The sequence below is a fragment of the Chlorocebus sabaeus genome, chromosome X, assembly GCF_047675955.1.
Source record: "Chlorocebus sabaeus isolate Y175 chromosome X, mChlSab1.0.hap1, whole genome shotgun sequence".
In the NCBI taxonomy this organism is placed as follows: Eukaryota; Metazoa; Chordata; class Mammalia; order Primates; family Cercopithecidae; genus Chlorocebus; species Chlorocebus sabaeus.
The window spans coordinates 28,951,124-28,976,266 of NC_132933.1; the positions used below are offsets into that span (position 1 = coordinate 28,951,124).

Below are 25,143 nucleotides of genomic sequence, written 5' to 3' on the forward strand. Positions count from 1 at the left end.
TATATATATAAAACAAGAGTATTTGATTATAGATGTTTAGTATGCTAACACTCTAGAATTTCAATAAGTAGATATAAATCACAACCACATGTATAATCTACCAGAAAAATCTTAGTTGTCATTATTAAATAAATATTTATAAAATTGAAAGTATTGTACCAAAATAGTCCCGCACTACATTAGAGGCTTACAAACTAGTCATAACTTTTTTTTTTTTTTTTTTTTTGAGATGGAGTCTCGCTCTGTCGCCCAGGTTAGAGTGCAATGGCACAATCTCGGCTCACTGCAACCTCCGCCTCCCAGGTTCAAGCGATTCTCCTGCCTCAGCCTCCCAAGTAGCTGGGACTACAGGTGCCCACCACCACACCCGGCTAATTTTTGGATTTTTAGTAGAGATGGTTTTTCACCATGTTGGCCAGGCTGGTCTCAAACTCCTGACCTCAAGTGATCCACCTGCCTCGGCCTGCCAAAGTGCTGGGATTACAGATGTGAGCCACTGTGCCTGGCCTATAACTATTTAACCAGTAAACATTATGTAACAACTGCTTTAAACAGAGCAGAGGATATGAGCAAATAAAAGACTTTATTCCTAGACCTGAGTTATATAATGTCTGTAAATAAAATTAAAAATAACTACCCCACATAATTTATCAACAAATTAGAATGTTAAAATCTTAAAGATTATCAAATCCAATATCCTTATTTAGAAATGAAGAAAATTAGGTCCAGAAAAGTTGAGATCACATAGAAAGAGCTGGGACTAGGAGAGAAGGTGCTGAGTTTCACGTTTTGTATTTTTCACCTGTTATTGTAATAGTATAAGATAAACTAAATATATAAATTTCTGAAAAGGTTTTCAATAAGGAAGTATCACAGAGAAAAACTGAACAAGTAAAGAAATTGATTTTATTCAGGCTATTGCAATAGGGAGGTTTTGTCTTGGTCTTATATAGGCAGGGGTAGATGGGTTACATGTGAGATGATTTACTGGTGGGATCGTGTTGCAATCAGGGGAAGTATCGGTTAGCTGAACAGGAAATGTGTATCTCTGTGTCTAGCTAGTTTCAGGGAAACAGACAGTTCTATCTCAACTAATTATTTATGAGACAAAGAACGGGAGATTGGAGGGTCTGTATATGGCCTTTCAGTGGGTTCAGGCAATAGGGGAAAAGTCTGTGTTTGGTCTTTTCAGGGGTGTAATTATAGATGAGTCTTAGGGAAATCACAGGAAAGAAGGGACAGAGAGTTTTATCTTAAGTCATTTAGGAAAGGGTGTTTTGTATGTGTTTGTTTGGGCTTTTGTTTGTTTGTTGTCGATGTTATGGTTTTTTTGCATAAGTCATTTCCCAGGACACAAAAAAGTGGGAGAATTTCAGAAAACAAAAGGTTGGGGAATTTCTTAAGCAAAATTGTTTTTCAGGAGCATTAGGGCTCAGGTAAAGTCGTGTATTGTCAGTAGCAATATAAATGAAGATGAAATTTATTGGGTAGTTGAGGATACTGAATTCCTGCAGGTTGAATGCCAAAATAGAACACTGGGAACAAAGAAGGATGGGTGGGGAAAGACAGAACTAAAGAATACTAAAAGCAGTCTTTATCTCCATTACAATTTTGCAAAAGCCTGGCCTTGGGGGAAAGTGGCATTTCTTTTAAATTCATCCTGCACGATCTATCTCCACAAAGTTGGGAAAAAATGACATTTTTCTAGTCAGTGTCTGCTGAATATACGACCATGTAAACAAAATACAGCTGATTGATATGACACAATTTATAGCCTGTCGTGAAGATGCTTGAGCCAAGACCTAATAGTAACTATAGCCTCACCTCTCTAGGCTCCAGTTTCTCATCTGAAAAATAAGGGAATTGGCTTTCAACCCTTTCTAGGGGCAGAAAAGAGGTGGGGCTAGTGGGCAAAGAAAACCTTTTTACAAATTAAATCTTACCCAGAAATTACAAATTTAAATAGAAAACAGATAAAAGCCAAGTTTCTCCAGATACAGCGAGGGAAGGGGGCAGATTCCTGGCAAAACTCCCATTCCCTTCCTCTTTGCTTTATTTGCCCTCTATTCTCTGAGCAGCTGCTAAAGCTTTGACAAAACACAAGGCTGACTTATCTCTAAGATCCCTTTCAGCTGTACACACTATGAGTTCGTGAATTCAAATTCTGCAGTTAAGGAAGAATAATGAGCCAATACAAGTAAAAGTGGACCTATTTTTACAAAAGGGATATACTCCTGGAAAGAGGTTGAAATGTATGTCTATAAAGTTTGTAAACCACATTTGCCATTTAAAGTACTTGCAGAGAATTCCGTTGTAATTCAAACAATTAATTCCCAGTTTCCTACCTTATAAGTTTGGAGTTTTGACATGTATATAACACTAACAGCTTGCACTTCACATTTACAATTGTAAAATACTTTAATGTCTTTTATTCACATAATAATTTTATTCTGTGGCAGCTATTGTTACCCTTTCTTTCTTTCTTTTCTTTTCTTTTCTTTTTTCTTTTCTTTTCTTTTCTTTCTTTCTAGATGGAGTTTTGCTCTTGTTGCCCAGGCTGGAGTGCAATGGCACAATCTCGGCTCACTGCAACTTCCACCTCCCGGGTTCAAGCGATTCTCTTGCCTCAGCCTCCCTAGTAGCTGGGATTAGAGGCATGCACCACCACGCCAGGCTAATTTTTTTTTTTTTTTTTTTAGTAGAGACAGAGTTTCTCCATGTTGGTCAGGCTGGTCTCGAACTCCCAACCTCCGGTGATCTGCCTGCCACGGCCTCCCAAAATGCTGGGATTGCAAGCATGAGCCACCACGCCCAGCTGTGTTACCCATGTTTTATAGTTGAAAAGAAAACACAAGAAAGTTATGTGATTTGCCTTGCACAATAGACAATCGACATAACTAAAGACAGAGCTGAGATCGTGATCCAGTTTCTCTTTACTGTTAGCCCAGCACCCTTCCTTGGGCTTTTTCTTTCGTTTTTCAAAAAAATTCCTTTCTCGAAGCCAGTTTGTTTAAATAATGGCTATCTTGATTAAAAATCTCAATGCATACAGTTCAAATACTGTACTCTTCCTTAAGAGTACTTGGCAAATCTTATATTTTACATCTAAGATCTCCTTTCAGCGAGCATTCTCCCTCCTCCACAAAGCAAAAGATACACACACAAACACACACATACCACAAGTACTCTTGGGAATTGAAAACTAAATGGCAGTGCAAAATGTACCATTTACAGCCACCTTTCATTGTGAACCTATCCAGAAGAGGGGTGTGTGTGTGTGTGTGTGTGTGTGTGTGTGTTGCTTTTTTTTTTTTTTTTTCTTTATCTGAGGCATAAATGCCTTGGAACATTGTATACGATGACAATTGTGGACCTGAAATAACAGGTTAAATTTTAATTTACTTAAGGTTTTGCAGATGTTTATTTCACAGACCCAGTCAGTAGATAAAGATTCATCATGTGGTACCAAACTAAAAAACTGCACCAACCCCACCCAGGTAATCATTGTGCATTCAGATGGAACGCAGTCCTGCAGTATAATTCTGTGGTTCTGCAATATTGGTTCATAGGACATGAGGATATTGGGCAGCCCTCTGAGTCAACCCATAGTTTCAGTATCTTTTACTTAAAGGATATTAGAGCCCAAGACATTGAGGTAGAATTGGGAATAATTCATATAAGCACAACAAACCACATGAATAAAATAGAAGTTATGCACTAACAAAGACAACATTGTTGGGAGTGTAACAGTATTATTTTTAAAGATTGATGGCAAATTACAGTAAATGTTTCCTATAATGCTATATAGATGTTTCCCTAACATAAGGCTTCAGAGGGCCCAGCTAGAGTGCTGCAGCTTGTTTTCAACTATATTAAATCACTTTATCAATATACTTCAGTTTTAACAAAAGCTTTCCTAAAGCATACTGGAGACTTGACTTCTAAAACAGATTTATGGAAAGGGTTTCCTATGCTGAAAGACAAACTTATTTATTGTATAAAAAATCACGTTAAATGTCCTTGGTCGTATATGTTTAGTGTTTCATTCTTGTTTCATTTTGATCCTCATTTTACTTAAAAAAAACAAACAAACAAACTAATATACACCTTTCCTGTGATGCAATAAGAAATAGGTCTGTCTTGTGGTCCCTATAGTCTAACAGTCTGTATCTGACAGGGTCACTAAGTGGTATGCTATAGAATGCCATGTTTATCCTCCTGGACTAGTCCTATCAAAGCTAAGAGATCTTCCCATAACATTTTTACAACATTTTATTTTTGTGGAGGAGCTAGTCCATTGTAGAAGTTTATCAGTCATGCATATATTTAATTCTGTTGTATCCATTTATATCTTTGAACCTGTATTACTTTTAAAGGAAGTTTAAACATTTACTAGCTTTTTTTGTGGAGTCCAATGTAATTCTAGTTACTTGAAGTTTACTTTTGAATATGAAGTTTTAGAGTTCCAGAATTTAGTGCACAAATCTGCATTTTTCCTGCATGGAACTTTTGTAATCTCCTAGATGATAATCACATATTCTTTTTTAGCCTCCACATGTTTATTATTAAGAGTCCTTGTGTTTGCTTTTGTATTCTTCTTGTAGCTTCCATTTTTTCCCTTAGTCATTTTAATGGTCATTTTCTATTTTCATTATAATTATACTGAAAGTGTCAGCCACAACTATACACAGATACCATCTTCTCTTCTTGGTTCTAGGTGAGGGAAAAATAACAGTTAAAAAGTTGAATTGAAAGAGAAACCATACCTGACCACCTCAAATGCTCCATTGAACTAATAACAAGGGAAGAAAACTGAAATTCTTAGTATTCAGAAACACAGAAGCTCATACTTTTTAATCCTGTATCAGCCAAGCTGCTACTTTAACTATACTAAGTACTGTGGAAAGCTAACAAATAAAGCAGAAGACATAGTGCTTGCCCTTGAGCAGATTCCCATTACATAGGACAGCTGGAAGAAACATGCATACAAACACATACAATACAAACAACATGCAACAAACTGTTGTACAGAAATAAAAATAAGATGGTTAGGTGATTAACAGGCTTAAAAGAAAGAAGATGAAAATATGACTGTTTTTGGAGAAGTAGTTTGAGCCAGACCTTGGAAAACAAGAAAAATCACTCCTAGTGATCTTGAGGAGTACGTATTTAGGAGAATGGAATAATCGAGTGGTAAGAGGGAAATGCAGATGGTAATAGCCTAGGTGGTAAGTGGATAATGAAACAATAGCACGGTTGATAGAAACAGTTCGACAAGGAAAGGAAGGAGATAAACAGTATGATAATTAGACAAAAGGGCAGTTGGGTCATGTTATTCCTTTTTTTTTTTTTTTTTACAAATTTTTCAAAAGAAGAGAGAATATTATTATTATTATTATTATTATTGAGATGAAGTCTCACCCTGTCGCCCAGGCTGGAGTGCAATGGTGCAATCTTGGCTCACTGCAACCTCCGCCTCCCAGGTTCAAGCGATTCTCCTGCCTCAGCCTCCCGAGTAGCTGGGATTACAGGCGTGTGCCACCATGCCTGGCTAAGTTTTGTATCTTCAGTAGAGATGGGGTTTCACCATGTTGGCCAGGCTGGTCTCAAACTCCTGACCTTATGATCCGCCCGTCTCAGCTTCCCAAAGTGCTGGGATTACAGGCATGAGCCACTGCAAGAGACTTGTGTTCGTTTGAAGACAAAGAATGAGGAGCCAATAGAGAGGGAGACACTGAGTATGAGTAAGAAAGAAGATTGTGAAGGGACCAAAGTCCCAGTGTAAGCAGGAGAGAAGAGGAGGGAGGAGCCTTAGAGATAAACTGGGACATCAAATTGGAAGGCATACTGAGTATGAAAGAGGCATTTTGGTATTTTAGAAATAAGAGATAGGAGCTGAAAAAGAGGACACAGTAAGTGTGGTGGCATCTATTAATATTATTAGTACTCTCTGCCATGAGTTTTGTCTGTGAGAAGTTTTAATTCATGTAACTGAAGATTTTCTGCATGCCTAAAAGGTAGAAATCAAAGGCTATAGCAATATGGCAAGTTATGAGCACTGGTACCTATGCTTCTCTTTCTGGAGGCCTAGTACAAGATGTGCCATTCCCTCATTACTCTCAACTATGTCATGGGTAGTTCATCATATAATTGTTTTTATTAAATGACCAATAAGTGGTTGTTGAAAATTTAGACAGATGTGAATGTTCTATCCTCTGGGGACTTACATTCTAAAATAAAGGAGAGGGAACTGGATTAACTTAGCTATAATCAGCCATCCTGCCACTATCCAAAGTTAAGAAGGATGTGATCATGATAACTGACATATAACAGTATCTAACATTGTATGAAATATAGAAAATGGGCATCCCTGATGTGTACTACCAATCACACATTCTAAAATACTGGCCAGGGGATAGTTCTGCTTCTAGGTAGCAGGTAACATTTTAAAACGACTTGGAAATACATCAGAACTCTTATGACAGTACATGATGTTTTGTGTGTATATGCTATGCCAATTCACACGGTCTAATTGTATTTTTGTGACAGTTTTATTGAGATATAGTTTATATAGCATAATGTAATTGTGCACTAATTTAAAGTGCACAATTCAGTGATCTTTAGTGTATTCAGAGTTGTGTAGCAATTACCAATATTTAATTCTAGAACATTTTCATCACATCAGAAAGAAACCTCATAGGCATTGACTGTCACTCCATATCCCCACCTCCCTGCAACCCCTGGCAACCACTGATCTACTGTTTGTCTCTATAGATTTGCCTATTTCTACATTTCATATAGAATCATATAATATGTAGCAATGTATCAATACTTCATTTTTATGGCTGAACAATATTCCATAATATGGGTATACAAAAATTTTGTTTATCCATTCATTAGTTGATAGATCTTTTGTGGATTTTCACTTTTGGGCTATTGTGAATAATGATTCTATGAACATTCATGTATAACGTTTTATTAGAAAACCTGTTTTTAATTCTTTGGAGTGTACACCAAGTTGTGAAATGACAGGGTCATATGGTAATTCTGTGTTTAACATTTTATGTTTAACAGTTCTTCAACTGATGAACTGCTTTCCAAAGCAGCTGCACCATTTTACATTCCCACCAGCAATGTATGAGAATACCAGTTCTCCACATCCTTACACTTGTTATTGTCTGTTGTTTTTATTTTAGCCATCCTAATGGGTGTAAAGTGGTATCTCATTGTGGTTTTTATTTGCATGTCCCTGATGACTAATGATGTTAAGCTTCATTTACTGTTCTTATTGGTCATTAGTCTGTCTTCTTTGGAGAAATGTCTATTCAGATCATTTGCTCTTTTTTCAATTATTTAACTTTTATTGTTGAGTTGTAAGCCTCCTTAATATACCATAGATACAAGCCCCTTATCCAATATATCATTTGCAAATGTTTTCTCCCATTCTGTGGGCTGCTTTTCAACTTTCTTAATAGTGTCTTTTGAAGCACAGAAGTTTTTATTTTTGATGAAATCCAATTTATGTATTTTTTTCTTTGTTATTTGTGCTTTGATGTCATGTCTAAGAAACTACTGACAAATCCAAGGTGACAAAGATTTATGCCCGTATTTTCATTTGAGAATTGTACAGCGTTAGCCCTTACATTTAGGCATTTGATCAATTTTGAGTTGTTTTTTGTATATGGTATGAGGAAGGGGGTCATGTTTATTCTTATGCATGTGGATACCCAGTTGTTCCAGTATCATTTGTTGAAAATATTATTCTTTCCCCCATTGAATTGTCTTGGTGACCTTGTTGAAAATCAGTTGAGCATAAATGTGAGGTTTCATTTCTAGATTCTCAGTTGTATTCCATTGATCTGTATATCTATCCTAATGCCGGTACTCTTTATCTTGATTAGTGTAGGTTTGTAATTAGTTTTGAAATCAGGAAGTGTGAGGCCTCCAAATTTTTTCTTTTTAAAGATTGTTTTGTTATTCTGGGTCCCTTGCATTTCCATATTAATTTTAGCATCAGCTTGTCTGTTTCTGCAAAAATAAATGAGAGTTGGAATTATGACAGGGATTGCATTGAATCTGTAAATCAATTTGGGAAGTACTGACATCTTAACAATAATAAGTCTTTTGCTCCATGAACATAGGATATCTTTCCATTTATTTAGCAAATCTTTAATTTATTTCAATTATGTCTTGTAGTTTCTCAGTATACAAGTCTCACAGTTTCTTTTATTGAATTATTCCTAAGTATTTTATTCTTTTCAATGATATTATAAATTCACATTATTTTCTTAATTTCATTTTGGAGTTTTCATTGCATATAGTCATATTAATTCATAAATCTTTGAATTTTTTACAATTGGCAATATTTTCTTTCAAGAGATATTTTATTCCACCTTGACCCATAAGTCTGAGTAAATGTTTGAATATGTAACAATTTGATGATACATTTGTGCTTTATATCAATTTTAGTTTTCACCAATACAATTCAAAGTAATTGGCTACTTCATGTACCCATTCATAATCCATATACAGAAACTTCTACAAACATAATTTGTATTACACCGTGTGAGATTGTATAGCAAGTCGCAAGAGCCTTCTTAAGTTTGGAAACTCATTTTTCCGAAAGCTACCTAATGGTCAATAGACCACACCAGAAGAATCGTGAAACTTTAGTTTTTGGGAATGTGTAAGTTTTTAAAACACAATTTAAAGAAATCCTTCTAAATAGATAATTATGTCCTTTAAATGATATATCTTCAAAAACAGATACACAGAGTCAAAATGCAACTCAAAATAAGTCCTTTAATTAAGGATAAGATTTTAGCAATGCCATTGTACTTCTACCTGAGAAGATATAAGCAATACTAAATAAGCTACTGTACTGGTATCTGTAGTCTTTTGGTGTTTGGACATAATTGTTTACACTTATACAAGTAATGTATTTCTCGACTGTAAGATTAGTTAATTAACTTTTCTACACAGTGAGCTATAAGTGTCATATCAGAGGATTTTATTTATAAACATATTTTATTCACAGTTAATTGCCAAGGCCTATGTATGTAAATAGTTATAATTCTTCCTCTCACCAGTAAATTCTTGACATCTACTTACTAGACATTTAATAAAAACAATTATAAGATGACCTACCTATCACATAGTTGAGAGTAATAAAAAAGTTGTACATTTTGACCAAAATGTCAAATATACTATCAAAATTACTATCAACAAAAAAATTATCAACATTACTAATTTATTAATTCATCCAAGCAGTATTTACCAAGTTCCAACTAGGCACAAGGTTTATTCTTCCTTTTGTTTTTCTCTTGACTACTTTTGGGTAATATAATGGATACAAGAAGCATGTGTAATCCATAATCCAGAAAATCTACCCCTGAAAAATTGAGAGTTGAATACATATTTTTCTTCAATAGTTCACATAAGGAAAATTACATTAAGCTACATAGATGGAAACAGTAGCTTTCCACTTACCTTTTAGATGGCTTTTGCTATACCCCTTTGATCTCTTTACAGCCGTTTAATCATAGGGAAGAGGTTAGTTCCACCTCCCATTTTGCTCCAAGCACTGCTAATCTAAATTTGCGAAGACGTGTTACTGTTAAACAAATATTATATTTAAAGGAACATAAAGAAGATGATACTTATATCGTGAGACACATACTAGGTCTAATTTGACTGAAAAACACACCAATATCTTTTAAAGATTTTGAACATGTTATAGTGTGAAGTAAAGGACAAATATGCTCTTAATGCATATTTTTCTTCTCTTTGGACAACATAGATTATATACTTTATAAAACTTGCAAATGTCTTTAAAATACAATTCAGATTGCTTTTATGGGCTATACCATAGCCTTTAACTTGGTCATTTTTACCTTAAAACTTAATGGTGGAATATTTTTAATGACCATGTTTCAGTATCTTCTACCAATATTCAACCGAGTTTTGCATAGGATCATTGAATGTACCATGTCTAGCTATATTAAATAGAAAAAGTAAGCACACACAAATGTGCAGAATATAGTTATTTACCTCCTATTTTATAATGGACAATGTTATTAGTAATCATGTAATTAGTATTCAAGTGTGTGTCTGAGTCTAGATACAATGGAATCTTGATTTAGGTGATACCGCCACTGCACACATTGTCTGTCACCAATTCCAGGCCCCCTTTTTCTTTTTTTCACGTTCCAAGCATCTTGACCTTTTCTTTTTGAACTAAGTTACTATCACTTAGTGTGCCCTCCTTCAACACAGCCCTATCTACCATTGGTTTTTCCTGCTCAGCAGTTGATGCCTGTGTTGCAACATATAAAGAGAGTGTTTAGCTCAAACTAAATTGGTGGATATTGGTGAGACTGTGATAACTACAGTACTGCACAGCTTGATAGGATCTGTGGCTCTCTGCATTTAATCTCAAATTTGTGCAAGGAAGTGTTTTGTAACTGGAGAATATGGTCTTCCTAGGTTTTCCAATATGCTTTAGTAAAATAAGTGATTAAATGCCAATTAGGACAGGCATATTCCCAAAAAAAAAAAAAAAAAAAAACTGTACCTTGATACTGTATTCTATCTCTGCTGTTGACAATTTGCAAACAAAGGATCAGAGTCAGTGTTAAGTTTGGCCAAATATATTCCCTTTACCTATATTAATACAGAATTTTTTGGAAAAAATCCTTTTTTTAAAACTAGAGATGAGGTTTCCTGACATTGGCCAGGCTGGTCTCAAACTCTTGACTTCAGGTTATCCACCCTCCTTGGTCTCCCAAAGTGCTGGGATTACAGGCGTGAGCTGCCGCACCTGGCCTCAAAAAATACTATTTTGTATTGTTTTTCTACATTTAATTTCCTTCTCTTTAGTTTGCCCCCACCTTTTGGCTACATTAAGAAAAATAGTGAAATGATAAATGAGTTCATAGTTATTATATTATAGTCTATAAAAAATTTTGAGAGATGATAAAATGGAGCAGGCTATTTAGTGGTGTAGATTGCTAACAGGGAGAGATTTTCCTTTCTGATGCATGAAACTCTAAAAGGTAAGAGGCTGAGAAATTTTCCACCTGCAAGCTGTGAGAATGTCTCTTCTCTAATACCAAATCACCACAACTAGCTTGCTTTGTCTATTTTTATTTAAATTATAGTCCACATGCTCATTCATATGTTGTCATCTCTGTTCATCTACCTTGTCTTAGCTGTAATGAAGCTTTCAAGGGATAAGATCAACTTCTTTTAAAATTCTTTTCATGAATAACTTATGCATATGTACTCCAGATGTATAGTAATGCTAATAACCAGAGAAGCCCAACAACACAACTTCCTGAGTTTCTTTTGATTTATTGAATAACATTTAAGTAGCTTCATTATGCAATATATGATGCTATAAAATGCAGAATAAAGAGATGGTATAGTATTTGGTAAGGCTTGAATATAAAGATTAATGTCCATCAACCAGTTTTGTTCAGATTTTTTAAAAAAGACAATATCTATTCATTAAAGTCTATTCTTAGCACCTTTAAAACAGTGTTTGTTGAACCTAGAACATTTTGAATTGTTTTATATTTATAATATTGTTTGCATAACCAAATGATGCATTTTAAGATTGATAAAAGCCCCTAATGAGGATAGCAGTTGAATAAACTGAACATTAACTTGAGAACAGAAGTGTCCACATAAACATGGTCTGTTAATTGTCTGGTCATTGAAGACATTGTCAGCTCTAGAACTTAAGAGTTAAATGTATAATCAACCCTTTAGGCGCCAAATTTATCTGTCTCACATGGAAAAAGTAACTTTCAGTGAAAAATAAGGTCCTCAGTTGGTCATTTATCATTTCAAAGGGCATATTTTATTATAAATGTCAATTCCACAAAATTATGTGTCCTGTAATACATAATTATGTACAAAATTGCATTTGAAATCTATTATTAACAGTTAACAGTGAACATTCTTAAAATAGTTATTACTCTTGGACTTACCACAAAAAGCAATAATTGGAGGTATTTTAGGGAGTTAAAAGCTGCAAGGCATTGGCCACTGAATAAAGCCACTGCAGGTGTGTTTCTTAATGGGCTGTTAACTTCATAATGGGTGAGCACAAAGGACAGAGACCATGTGTGTTTTTAAACTGTGTTTGGTCTGGAGAAGGAGTTGATGGCTGAAAAAAAATAGGGTGATGTGAAATGAGGCCAAGTTGAGCTTTCTCACCTGAGATGTAACCCTCCTTGCTTAAAATCAAGGAAAACTAATTCTTACTCCTCCTCTTGTATTCCTACCCTCCCCATTACCACAAAACAAAAGATTCTATGAAAACACATATTAAACTAGCACATCAGAAACCATTAGAAAATATGACAATAAATAATAAAGCTCTGATTGCGCAAACTCAACATCCTCCCTCACAGACCAGCTCCTGTTTTTGCTATCAGCATTGTCTAAATCCCCCAACTCACAATCACGGGGTTAGCTTTGACCCTCCATTAGCCCCAACACTTAAAGTTCTCTAGAGCTTCGCTTCTCAGGATGTGGGCTGTGGACCATGCGACATGGGCATCACTTGGGAACTTGTTAGAAATGTCTGACTTTGAACCTACTGAATCAGAATTTGTATTTTAAAACAACTGCCTTCTTGTACGCATTAAAGTTTGAGAATCTCTACTGCAGTATCTTCCTTAGCATTGTCTCTCATACCTTCTCCTTCTTTCCATTCACACAAAATTATTTTTCACTGAGATGTAGTTTTTCTATATGAGGTGTTTGGGCATACCCTAAATTTAGATCTTCGTGTCATTTCACCTGAATCACCCATAATTCCTATGTCATTCTTGTGTCCGTCTGCTCTAATTCATCCTACCTCTGCCTCAAGATTAGCCTTTCTAATGTACCCAAACCTCTTCCCTCTTCCTAAAAACCTTTAATGGCTTTCTATCCTTTATTAAATAAACCCTTTTGACTGGTCCTCTAGGTCCTAGACAACATGATTTCCTTCTTCCCTCCAGCCCTAATTCCAACTGCTTCTCTCTATAGACACATACCCTACACCTTAGCTTTACAGTTTCTTTCCTCTTTTTAGTTCAAGCCATCCTTTCCATGTGCACCACTCGTCCCAATAACTCTTTTGAAATCCTTGTCCTCTTCTAAGGTTCATCTTCAATGCCGCTTCCTGTAGTAACTTTTTCTCATTCATCCATTTGTTCTTTGAGTACATATGCATCATCTATGTTCTTTGCCTACAGTTGCTTACATTGTTCTAGGTACTGGGAATAAACCAATGAATAAAACAGCCCTGTGCAGTGCTTGTCCTCACAGAACTTACATTCTATTGAGGCAAAATAGACAATAAACAATAAATAAGTAAAATATGTAGTATGTTAGATGGTGATAAGTGCTAAGGAGAAATAAAAGAAGATAAAGAGGATAGAGACAGCTAAAGATGAGGAGTATCCTCCAACCAAATAACTTTCCCTCTTTCAAATATACAGAGCACTTATTTTTCTCTACAGTGAGGTTATATGTGATTGTCCTATTTTCCCTGCTATTTTCAATGCTCCTTGAGAGCAACAACTGCCTCTTATTAATCTTTGTATCTCTTGCAGCTACCAAGACAGCACTCAGTAAATAATGGTTAAAAGGAGTGAAATTGATTGAAATAAATGCAATAGGATTTGAAGAGAAGGGAGAGACTGACATAGTGGGTGGTTGGGGAAGGCTCCTTAGAAGATATTTAATTTGGGCAAGGCCTTGAAAGACAGATGGGGTGGGGAGGAAGAAAAAGCTGAGTAAGTTATTTTGATATATCTGTTCTTGAAAAGCTAAAAACCATTGCTTTATAAATTAAGATGAACATGGTTTGTAATTTTCTCTACCTTTAAAACTAGTGTTTCAGAAGGGACGGGCGATAGACACTGGAGAAGTTGACATTGGTGCACAGGTCATGCAGACCATTCCACCTGGTTTATTCTGGCGTTTCCAGATTACTATCCACCATCCGATATATCTGAAATTCAATATTTCTTTAGCCAAGGACTCTCTTCTGGGAATTTATGGCAGAAGAAATATTCCACCTACACATACTCAGGTATTTGATATTATAAGTATTTTCTTGAAACCTTTTCAAGGGTGATGGGTTGAACAGGGTTTGTGACTTGTGAAATATGTGGTTGTCAAAGGTAAGGACAGAAAAATATTTGTCATGAATAAATATCCAGCATAATTACACTGAAACTAATGAAAAAAAAAATGACATGGAGAATGAGGAATAACATTTAGCAGAGCAGATTCAGAAAAGAAAGTTTAAGACAATACCCTTTGAACTTGACTTCTGCTTCCTGGAACTGGCTGTTCATGAGCTTCCCAGACCTCTCATCTTGCTTAGCTTTACTGCCCACACGCCCTTCACTGATTTCATACACCTGTGTCCCCTTTTCCCAATGACGGAATGCACATTAATCAGAAATTAGTGAGAAATTAGTCAAAAAGTTAGGTTTTGTCTTACAGGTAGAAATTTTTCTTTACTATTGTTAATAACTTAAATGTGTAAAACTTCTATGATTCTTATAACCCTTCCATAAACCTTAAACATCTCATTTCTCTTATTTTCTTCTCCTTATTTTTTCCCCACATGAACCCCTTCCGAGCACTACTTCATCTAAGAAGTAGCAAAAATAATCAAACATCAGGGCTTGTTTTTTCCCCAACAGATATGACTATAGTTAAAACTTTACCTTCAGTTAGTCAAGAGATCATATTAAACAAAGAAACAAACTAAAAAAAAACCTTACCTTCTGGGCCAGAATAGAAAGGGAATTAGAATGCATTCAAATGTGACTCAAAAAATAAATATTCAAGGAAACATGTGCCAGGTGTTTGTCAACTGATTAAAAAAAATGGAGGGGAGGGGCCTTTTGAATATGTAAATATGTCACCCACAAATGTAGTAAATTGTGATGAATGTTCTCAAATTTTTGACTGTTCATTTATTTATTTTAAAAACCATACAACTGTTTTTAATTTGTAGAGAAGGTCACAGTAACATTTATGAGTGGAAGGTGCATTTTCAAGTATCTTCTATCAGATGTTTTAGTAAAATGTCAAGATTCTCCTGCATAATACTAAACAAGATTTCTTTCTGTTTTTTATTTATTCATTTTTAAATAATTATTTTGAATACTCTCAAACTGAAAGGTTTATAATATTTATAATTACAGTGAGGGTTTTTCAGAATTAATAATATGTTTTTGAGTTTAAATATGCTCTTTAAAAAACTTTTAAGATTTTTACAAAATTTTTAAAATTTGTGTTAATTTTTTTAAAACAAAGGATATTGCTTTGTTGCCCAGGCTGGTCTTGAACCCTTGGGATCAAGTGATCTTCCTTTCCTGGCCTCCCAAAGTGTTGGGATTACAGGCATGAGCCACTGTGCCTGGCCAAGTCTAAGTATACTTAAAAATTGATAACCTCCTCTTCCACTTTGCTCACCTTCAAAGCAAAGAAGTATTAAATAGGGCAGTTGAAGTTAGGGATGTTTATCAGTCTAGAAGAAAAAGTAGTGGCTCATCTTTATGTTTGTATTTGTTCCAGTTCGATTTTGTAAAACTAATGGATGGCAAACAGCTAGTCAAGCAGGACTCCAAGGGCTCTGATGATACACAGCACTCCCCTCGGAACCTGATCTTAACTTCGCTTCAGGAGACAGGTTTCATAGAGTATATGGATCAAGGACCTTGGTATCTGGCATTTTACAATGATGGAAAAAAGATGGAGCAAGTATTCGTGTTAACTACAGCAATTGGTAAGCTGCTTTGCCTAATATGTTGAATTGACAGTTCAACTCTAGAAAGACACAATCAGTGATGACAGTGTCCTGGGGGTTAAGTATATTGTTCACTTTGAGTTGAAGTCATTGTTGAGGAAAGGTTACTATGATAAAAGTTTATATTGTTGTTATCATTGATGTTGTTTAAATGCTGATTAATATTTTTTTAATGCTACCTTATTTGTTTCTCTTCTAGGACACTTGCCATACACCTTTTTATGTGTTCTCAACGTAAATAATTACCTTAGTAATATTATTACGAAGGCTACATAGATGAACAACTTCAGTGAAACAGGGAATAAGCAAGTTAATTTAAGTTCTATTATTTTTAAAAAAGCAATGAATATCTTTTTCAAATAGAAAAACTAGTTTCAGTACAGTTCTTCTTTAGAACAACTGATTCTAGAACCATTAGGGCTTTAAAATACAACAAAAAATTATTTAGAGAAGAATATTAAGGATAATAACTTGAGACATTTAAAGCCCTTTCTTATAGAATATTTCAGTTTGAAATTCATCACGATGTCTCTTTCAGTGTGCTCAGGGCCTTTTAAAACACGTTCTTTTTTAATACAATGCCTGCATATACTCATTCACTTTCACCCTAGTTAGTTTCAGACATCTCACTCTTTTGTCATTTTGAGATAAATAGTCCTCGTGACCCTTTGTGTGAATAAAACTGAGCTCCTTAGCAATTTTAGAGTCCTGAAAATAGACAACTCATAGACACAGTATCATATTGTGTGAATTTTCCTAAAACACGTGTCTTTTAAAAGACAAGAAAATATTTTACAGCTGTCAGTTTTCAATACAATTCTCACCACTTTATCCTTTAGTTAACCTGTTCAGCCATATGTTTAGGAAGATGTGTGGACTGTTAATAGATATACCATCTGCTCTTTTTAACAATTATGTTCTATTTTTACTTGATGCTGAAGACCTTGAGTCAGTAGAAAATGGTATTCCAGCCATAAGATTATCAAAACTTTCTTCTAAAGTAATCAGAAAGGCAATACAATGGAAATGATGATGTTTCCCCTAGAGAAAACGCCACTGATCTTATATCTTCAAAAGATAAAATATTTGCTTGTTAAAATAGAAAATAAATTTTTAAGTCATGTCACTGTTTTGCTATTGACAGGCTCAGTGGGGCAGGTTCAACGGATGAATATTTCATGGCATTTTTCCATAGAGACTTAATTTTAATAATGTACATGTCAAGGAGTTATGAAAGGTTGAGTTTCTCCTAAAAATTAGATAAATTAGAAGATATAAAATATTTGTGAAGACTTTCTCTCTTCCTGTTATTCTTACTTTTAAGCTCAAGTTAAAACACTAACTGATATATTAACCTTCCAAAAATCAATAGACGCAGAAACGTGTTTAGAGGTTTTTTCCTTTCCCTTACTTCCTCCCCCAAAGAACCTAAACTTTGAGGTCCAATTCACATCATCTACATATCAATCTGTCAGTTTCATATGCAACAACATATTTGCTCTTTGCTTAATGCAAGTCAGTCTCTTTACTTTTCTCTTGTCTTTTTAAAATTAGAAGCAACAGAAACGTTTCTGCTACCATTTCACTTAAAGAAAACTCAAGTAAATGTTCCCAAAATCAAAAGGTTTATAAGTCATTCACCCTAAATTCTCCTCTTTTTTTATTTATTTATTTATTTATATATTTTTTTGAGACAGAATTTCTCTCCATCAGCCAGGCTGGAGTGCAATGGCGCGATCTCGGCTCACTACAACCTCTGCCTCCTGGGTTCAGGCGATTTTCCTGCCTCAGCCTCCTGAGTAGCTGTGATTACAGGCACCTGCCACCACTCCCAGCTAATTTTTGTATTTTTAGTAGAGACGGGGTTTCACGATGTTGGCCAGGCTGATCTCAAACTCCTCACCTCAGATGATCCACCCGCCTCAGCCTCCCGAAGTGCTGGGAATACAGGCGTGAGCCACTATGCCTGGCCTCCTCATTTTATTTTTGTTTTTGAAGTTTACCTTAATCAGAGTAAAAAGAAGCCAATATACTTGATTAAACAAAGTCAGATTTGTATGAATTTGCTTTAAACGCTGCTCATTTATCTATTTCATGATAATGTTAGAATCAGTTGATTGATCTCAACTATATTTGGTCTGCTACTAACAAGGATGAAGACAATTAATAACTAACATTTACTAAATGACTAATACAGGTCATACACTGGTCTAAGTTACTATATATTATTTTCCAGTAGTATAGGCAGCATTGTCAATATCCCTTAATCTCAGGCAACTTGCTGTGTAGTAGGATAATAGATAGCATTTATGGAGTGCCACTCTGCCCCAAGCACTGTACTAGATGCTTTACACTCAGTTATCTTCTTTGATTCTCATCACAACCCAGATAGCTCAGGAATAGTGATACATATATTACAAATAACTAAATGGAGGCTTGGACAGAGTAAATAATTTGGCAAGGTCTCAGATAGCAAGTGGCAAAATTGAAATTTGAGAACCAGTATGTCTGATTCCAAATTCCATACCCTTTAGACTATACTCATTCTATAAGATTATTCATTACATTTAATTTCTCCCATGAGAATAACTACCAGAAACAAAACCTATCATCAGCACAGATGCAAATACCAAGGGGCTTTTGACTGTAGCGTAAGAACAGGGTTTAAACATAGAACTTCAAAATTATTCTCACCTCTAAGGAACTGGACTCTAGGAAGTAATTCTGAAGTAAGATTTAAAAGATAGAAGGCAAAGATTACTGGAGGCCAACACAAATAGAAAAACACATTCTTTTTCATCACTGGTTGTTTATGTGTTCCTGCTGCAGCCATCCTCCTCCTGGAGTCCCTAGGCTGTTTCAATGTCTCTTTGATACCCAGTGGAAGTGGCAGCTTCCAAAGCCTATATTGCCTTCTCTTCTCATTTGCATTGCTGGGGTTAAGTTTTGCACAGCCCTTTGAGCCCAGGAACAGTTCTTAAATAAGTCAATAAGATGTAGGGATTTTTATTTATTTTGATAGCAAGCTTTATTAAACATTTTTTCCAGAAGAGCTACATTCCCACAAGGCTGCTTCCATGAAGTTGCCAATAGGATCTGGTATGAAATTAAATTCAACTATGTTTATTTTTGAAAGCTTCCTCTATGGCCTCCTACTAACCATCCAGCATGGGGGAAATTCAAATGTGGATTTAAGAAGTGGCACTACTGCTTGGTACAACAAAGGTAGAGAAGTAGAAAACAGATAATAATTGTTCCATCTCTGAATGATAAAAAGTCTCTTTATGCCTTTTCATAACTACTTGTTAAGTAAATTAGTGATTTTCTGATGATAACTAGTGTTTTAATGAGTTAAAAATAGTTGGCTCTTTGCTGAATGCTATATTTCACTCAGCCCAGGTGTGGTTAAGTGAATGTCAGGTGTCACTTGCTTATCCAGTTGAGCTTTCTAACACTGTGATGAGGGACCAGACTGGCATAAACCCGCAAAAGGCATGTGTTCACATAGTGGTTAGACAAATAATATCTTCAATTGATAATAGGGTGGCTATCCAGCCACTGGATTCATTCTCAGCTTTTAAGAATCCCCCAAATGGACTAGATACCTCTTTCTTTTTCTTGTTTTTATTCTTCTCAAGGCAAAAATGCAATATTTAGAACAAAGTTCTCTAACTATGGAAGTTTACTATTTAAAACATTGGTTCTCAATGCTCTCATGTGTTGATTGTCAGAATGTAGATGACTGGGCTGCATTCCTCTGAAGCAGGTTTGGTAGATCTAGAGCTGAAACACAGGCATCTCCATTTTAAGTGCCCCCGGTGATCTACTGATACAAGTAATCCACAGGCTACAATTGTAGAAATGCTATTTCTTGACCTTCATTATAAATTCTCACTCTTATTGTTCAGTGGAAGATATCAGGACCACCTCCTAGAATCTCTCCTTCTAATCAGAAATAGCTTATCCAAGTGAAACTTGGTGAAGCAGGTAATTTGGATTGAAAAAGGAAAAAATGGTACACAAGAAAAGTGTGAGTTTAATAAGCCAGAACACTAAACTCAGAGTCCAAGAATGCTGAATATGAGAAATTTATAGAAAGAATGAGAAGAAGATAACACCCCCCCCCCACACACACACACACCCACACACACACACACACCCCACACACAAAAAAAAACCCTGCAAGAATAATGCGTAGGTACCACAATAGTTCAGACTTAGAATTTGATCATTATTGTGCTCAAACACAATTTTAAAATACAAACATTTTTCACCTAATTGTCAGAGAGACTGACATTTGTATAATATTGTAGATTTTCAGAGAAGTTACCATAAGTCTTATGAAAGTTCTGTTGCACTGTACGTATTTATGTCACCAAAACTACCTATCAGTACCTTCAAAGCCATCTCAATTCATCTGAAATCTATTCTTCTCTAAGAATGGATTGAAAGGAAATTAGTGGGAGAAAACTGATAAGCATTTACAGTTAAGAAAGCATTTCTCAACAAAATACTTAGGTTCTAATGCTTTTAGTGGTGGTGAATTTAATATGAACACTTACTTTAAAAGCCTTCCATTGTCACTTATTAATGAAAATGAAATACTGAATATCATATTTAAGCTGTCAAGATAGTAGATTAAATAAGTTGCTAGAGAAGAAACTTTATTTGCTAAAAGCTAAATTTGAAAAATAAGCAGTAGACTTAGTCATCTGGGTTACATTTTAAAGCCTGTTTTGCTTTTGAGAAATGCCCTGTAATCCTGGTACATTTTTTAGCTTTATCACGAATGTCTCTTAAGAATACAATTCAACTAGAACATTTATGTACTTTAGAGATAATGACGTTTTTTAGTTCCACTCTTGATCAGCCAATTCAGCAAACCCAGGGCCCTTTTTATAATTTTGTACTGCATATGACATCTTACAGATGTCTTTGTATGTGATTTTGAACAGTAAGTGCTCCACAAACAGCAAAGTGCAAAATTGTCATAGGTCCAGAGTTCCTGCAACTTAAAAAAATTTAAAGACTCTACAGCCTGGAGATTCATTCATTTTTTTATCTTTTTCTCTGTATTACTAGAAATAATGGATGACTGTTCAACCAATTGCAATGGAAATGGAGAGTGTATCTCTGGCCATTGTCATTGTTTCCCAGGATTCCTTGGACCTGACTGTGCTAGAGGTAATGTTGCTCTGTTATTCTGATTGGTTTAGGAAAATAGATGTGATTTCATAACCCAGAATTAGTAGTAATAGTAATAGTAAGTAACGTTAGTAGTGGTGACAGCAACAGCAGCACTGTTCCCTACTGCTGCTGCCAAAAGCTGAGCACTTACTATGCCAGGCACTGTTCTAAACACTTTGTGTTCTGTCTTTTAATTCCAGCTTCCTACAATAGCTCTATGAGATAGATCTGCTATTATCCAATTTTTGTGGGCAAAGAAACAATGCCAGAGAGTTTAAGTGACTTAACCAGGGTTACCTAACAGCTGGGATTTGTACATAGGTTGTCTGACCAGTCACTACATGATGCTTTTATTTCCTTCACAAATTAATTCATAATGAGCTGACTTTAAAAGTGAAGTAAGTTGATAACTGCTTATGCACACCAATGTATGTGGAAGGGGTGGGTTATCACCAAATGAGTAAGGAGCCTACAAAGTAAAGACTGGAAAGTCAGAAGTCAAACTTAGCAAACTTCACTCTCCTAGACTTGCCCATAGTTTAATTTTTGAAAAGCTTTAGGTAAATCACATCATGTTTTCCCATAGACTTACGGTTATTATTTTAGAGATGTTTTCTGCTCATTTTCACTATATTCTTAAAGTTCCCAGTCTGCTAACACTTTAATATCAAGTTTCTCAGACACTTAGCTTCTTTCTATTAAATTCCATTCAGTAGAGAATTCTAAAGCACTTGCTAGGTTCCCAGCACCATGATAGATCTTGAGGAGGTGGAGGTTGAGGGTGGAGGTGATGGTTGGTATTAAAAAATCAGTAAGACAAAAAAATACAGGCCTTGTCCTCAAAAAGCCCATAGTTTTAATAAGGAGACTAACAATGACAAAGCAGAATTAGCATTTTAATAAAGGTCTGCACAATGTGTTGTAGGAACAGACATCTGTCCAATAGAAATCTATTTACACAACTTTTTAAAGATAGTATTTTATAACATTAATAACTTTATTTATTGCTTTTTTACTTATTTTTAAATTATTTACTTATTGCTTTTTTTAGGAAGCAAAATTTTCAGATTTTCCTTCCTAAAAGTAAACATACATCTCCCTGAGGAAGAAAAATATAAGAAAGAAAAATCCTAGCTTAAAATAATAACAATAACAGTTTAAGAGTAGGGTGAGATCAAAAGAAAGTACTTGAAATAATTTCTCCACTGAGGATATTTTTTAATTTACCTTTATTTCACTCCCATAAGAGGAAAACTCTGTTTGTAATCATGAACATGTGCCTATTTAATAAAGGGTAAGACAGAAATAGTACATTTTTTTTGCCTGAAATACGAGAATCAATAGAGAATTGCTCTTTGGAGACTTTGAAAGCATTATGAGAACATTACAAGTTCATTTGCCAACCTTCAGATTCCTGCCCTGTGCTGTGTGGTGGGAATGGAGAATACGAGAAAGGACACTGTGTCTGCCGGCATGGCTGGAAGGGGCCAGAGTGCGACGTTCCAGAAGAACAATGCATTGATCCAACATGCTTTGGCCACGGCACCTGCATCATGGGAGTCTGCATCTGTGTGCCAGGATACAAAGGAGAAATATGTGAGGAAGGTCAGAATCCCATTTTAATCTATTGCTTCAGGCTTTTCTCTCACGCAATTGTCCAAGGTGTCATTCTGTTCTCCTAGTAGAGATGCAAGTGGCCTTTGCAAACAATAAGTGCTCAACATCTTAGTACATGCAGCAGAGGGTTTGGGTCAGCAGAGCTCTTGTCTCTTCTGACAGATTCTAATATTATACATGAGGCTGTATCTGTGACACTTTCAGAGCAATAATGAAAAATAGTATTGTCCGTCCCTAATTTCTATCACTGTTTTATAGCTTGAGAATGTCCATATTGATGATTTTAGGTGTTAACTCATATGCTTTCATTATTACAGAATGCATTATGCTACATCTCACTTTAAAGCACATAAAAAAATAATAATATATGCATGTTTGCAGTCATTTTGCAAATGTTTTCTTTGGGAGTGATTTGTAATTACCATTACTATTATTGCTTTATATTATTTTTACATACCTCATGCTGAAATTTGACCTCCATGCCTAAGGAAGCAGGCTTACTACTAATGAGTTTCAAAGCCATGCCTTTACATTAAATTCACCCCAAAGGAGTCTTTATCCCCCCAAAATTTTGAAATGGCAAGTTTTATCATTTAAAGAGACACACTGGAAAATAAGTTTAATAGTAATTAGATGTTTTTCATGCTACATTCCTCAAACAAGACTGATTTCAGAAATAATATTAAACCATTACCATGGGAGATGGTCTCATCATAACTGTTGTTCGGGAAAGAGGCTGCTGAAAATGCACAATAATTGTCTTTTAAAGACGGCTCATTAAGACTATTACACAGCATTCTAAAGGGTTTAATCTCATTCCACTCCATGAACAAGCAAGACTTTAGCTTTTCACCTCCCATTAACAATAGTAGAATTTTGGTGTGATGATTATATCTGCTCCAATAAATGCCATTTGGCCTAGACAAGGCACTGGAGTTGCTGAGTTACTTTCAGAAAATGTTTTTATGGTGATCCAACTGAAATAATTATATTTAAGTTGTAAATTCAGATGCTATATAGACCCACAGAGTGTTAGTAAAAAAATACTGTCACATCTACAAATTACCATGAAAAACATGTAATCTAATTAATTTAGACCCCTCTAATTTAAATTTTGTAAGCAGTTTAAAAAAGAGTTCACTTAAATTAGCCTTCTCCAGGGTCACTAAGAATATCTGTAGAATAACCAAGATATTAAGGAATGATTCTTAGCACATTTAATGGTATAAATTTTTCCAATGCAATAGAAAAAAAATGTTTTAAGTCAAACATTGCAGCAGGACCCCACAGGCTGAACCAGGCCTCTGAATGGGTTTTGTTTGGCTCACACTGTGTTGCTGTTGTTGCTGTTGTTTAATGTGACTTATTTGCCAAAATTTAAAAATAGGGAAGTGCCATATGAAAATTCCTATTTCTGGCTTCTTTAAACACTAGAAAATCTGGTGACCTTGGGCTCACATTGCTACGTGGTGGCAATCAACTGGAGCCAAGTAGCAGCAGTTCTTTTTAAAAGGATACTTGCTTTCAGTTTGTTCCCAATACACCCTTTTTTTCTTCCATACGGCCCATTTCCTTCCTGTATGCCTCCTGCTTGGCCCCTTTAGCTATATGATTTTGTGCTTCTAAATTAAATATGACAATATGACATGAATGATTTAAATATGACTTCCATGAATACATTGAAGCAGGCTTCTTAATAAAATAGGCTATATTAAGTTAAATATTACTTTATTAAAATTATTATTCTTTAATATAACAAAATGGCCTCCTTCTGAAAAAAGATTCTATACTTTGGACTTTCCCTCTCTCTTCAAATCATGAATCAAATTAGATGTACCTTCTGGTATTTATTTGCTTATTAGCTCAGATAATAAAGTATTGTGCTAATGACTCCAAGATCTTGGGCTAATTATAGTGGCAATAACACCAATTATAATAGTGCTTAGTTAGACCTACTCTGTTCCACGGACGCAAGCCACACCCTAAAACTAGGCAGTCTTGGAAATGCAGGCAGGTTGTCATGGTCTATTTTCATTGCTAGAAAAGTAATTCAAATCATACATCCTCATTACGATTAGTTATTTTAGTCTCATTTTATTTGTATGGAGAGACTAGAAATTTGGAAATCAACCTTTCTATTTCCCATGGATTGGTTACTAGTTAAAAGCACAAAACAATTTTTCCCCAAGGCAAGCATAAGATCTACCTCTAAAACAATACATACATTTGTTGGAATGTATACAAAAATTTCCAGACTCACAGAATCGGAGACAAATTGAATTGGGTCTGTGATATTGTAAGACATTGAAAACTATGTCACTGTGTTCTCATAGAAGGATAAGCCGTGAAGAAATGAATTTTTAAATTAAGTTTAAAATATTGCATTTTCAGTACTTCTAAGGAATAAATGAGAGATTATAATAAATTGATGTAAATTTTATTATTTCATGCAACAGCATTCACCTCACCCAATACCTTGAATAATCCAAATTTCAAAAATTTATATAAACTCC

At 35.1% G+C, this 25,143-nt stretch overlaps 1 protein-coding gene across 1 annotated transcript in view; it reads left to right on the plus strand.

The window, feature by feature from the left end:
• TENM1 (teneurin transmembrane protein 1) overlaps positions 1-25,143 on the plus strand; it is a 497,338-nt gene that overhangs the window by 196,101 nt on the left and 276,094 nt on the right. The window contains exons 5-8 of the mRNA XM_037988761.2: positions 13,893-14,092; positions 15,595-15,805; positions 20,909-21,010; positions 22,424-22,618. Coding sequence (XP_037844689.2) covers positions 13,893-14,092; positions 15,595-15,805; positions 20,909-21,010; positions 22,424-22,618 — 708 coding nt within the window. The remainder of the gene's footprint in view (positions 1-13,892; positions 14,093-15,594; positions 15,806-20,908; positions 21,011-22,423; positions 22,619-25,143) is intronic.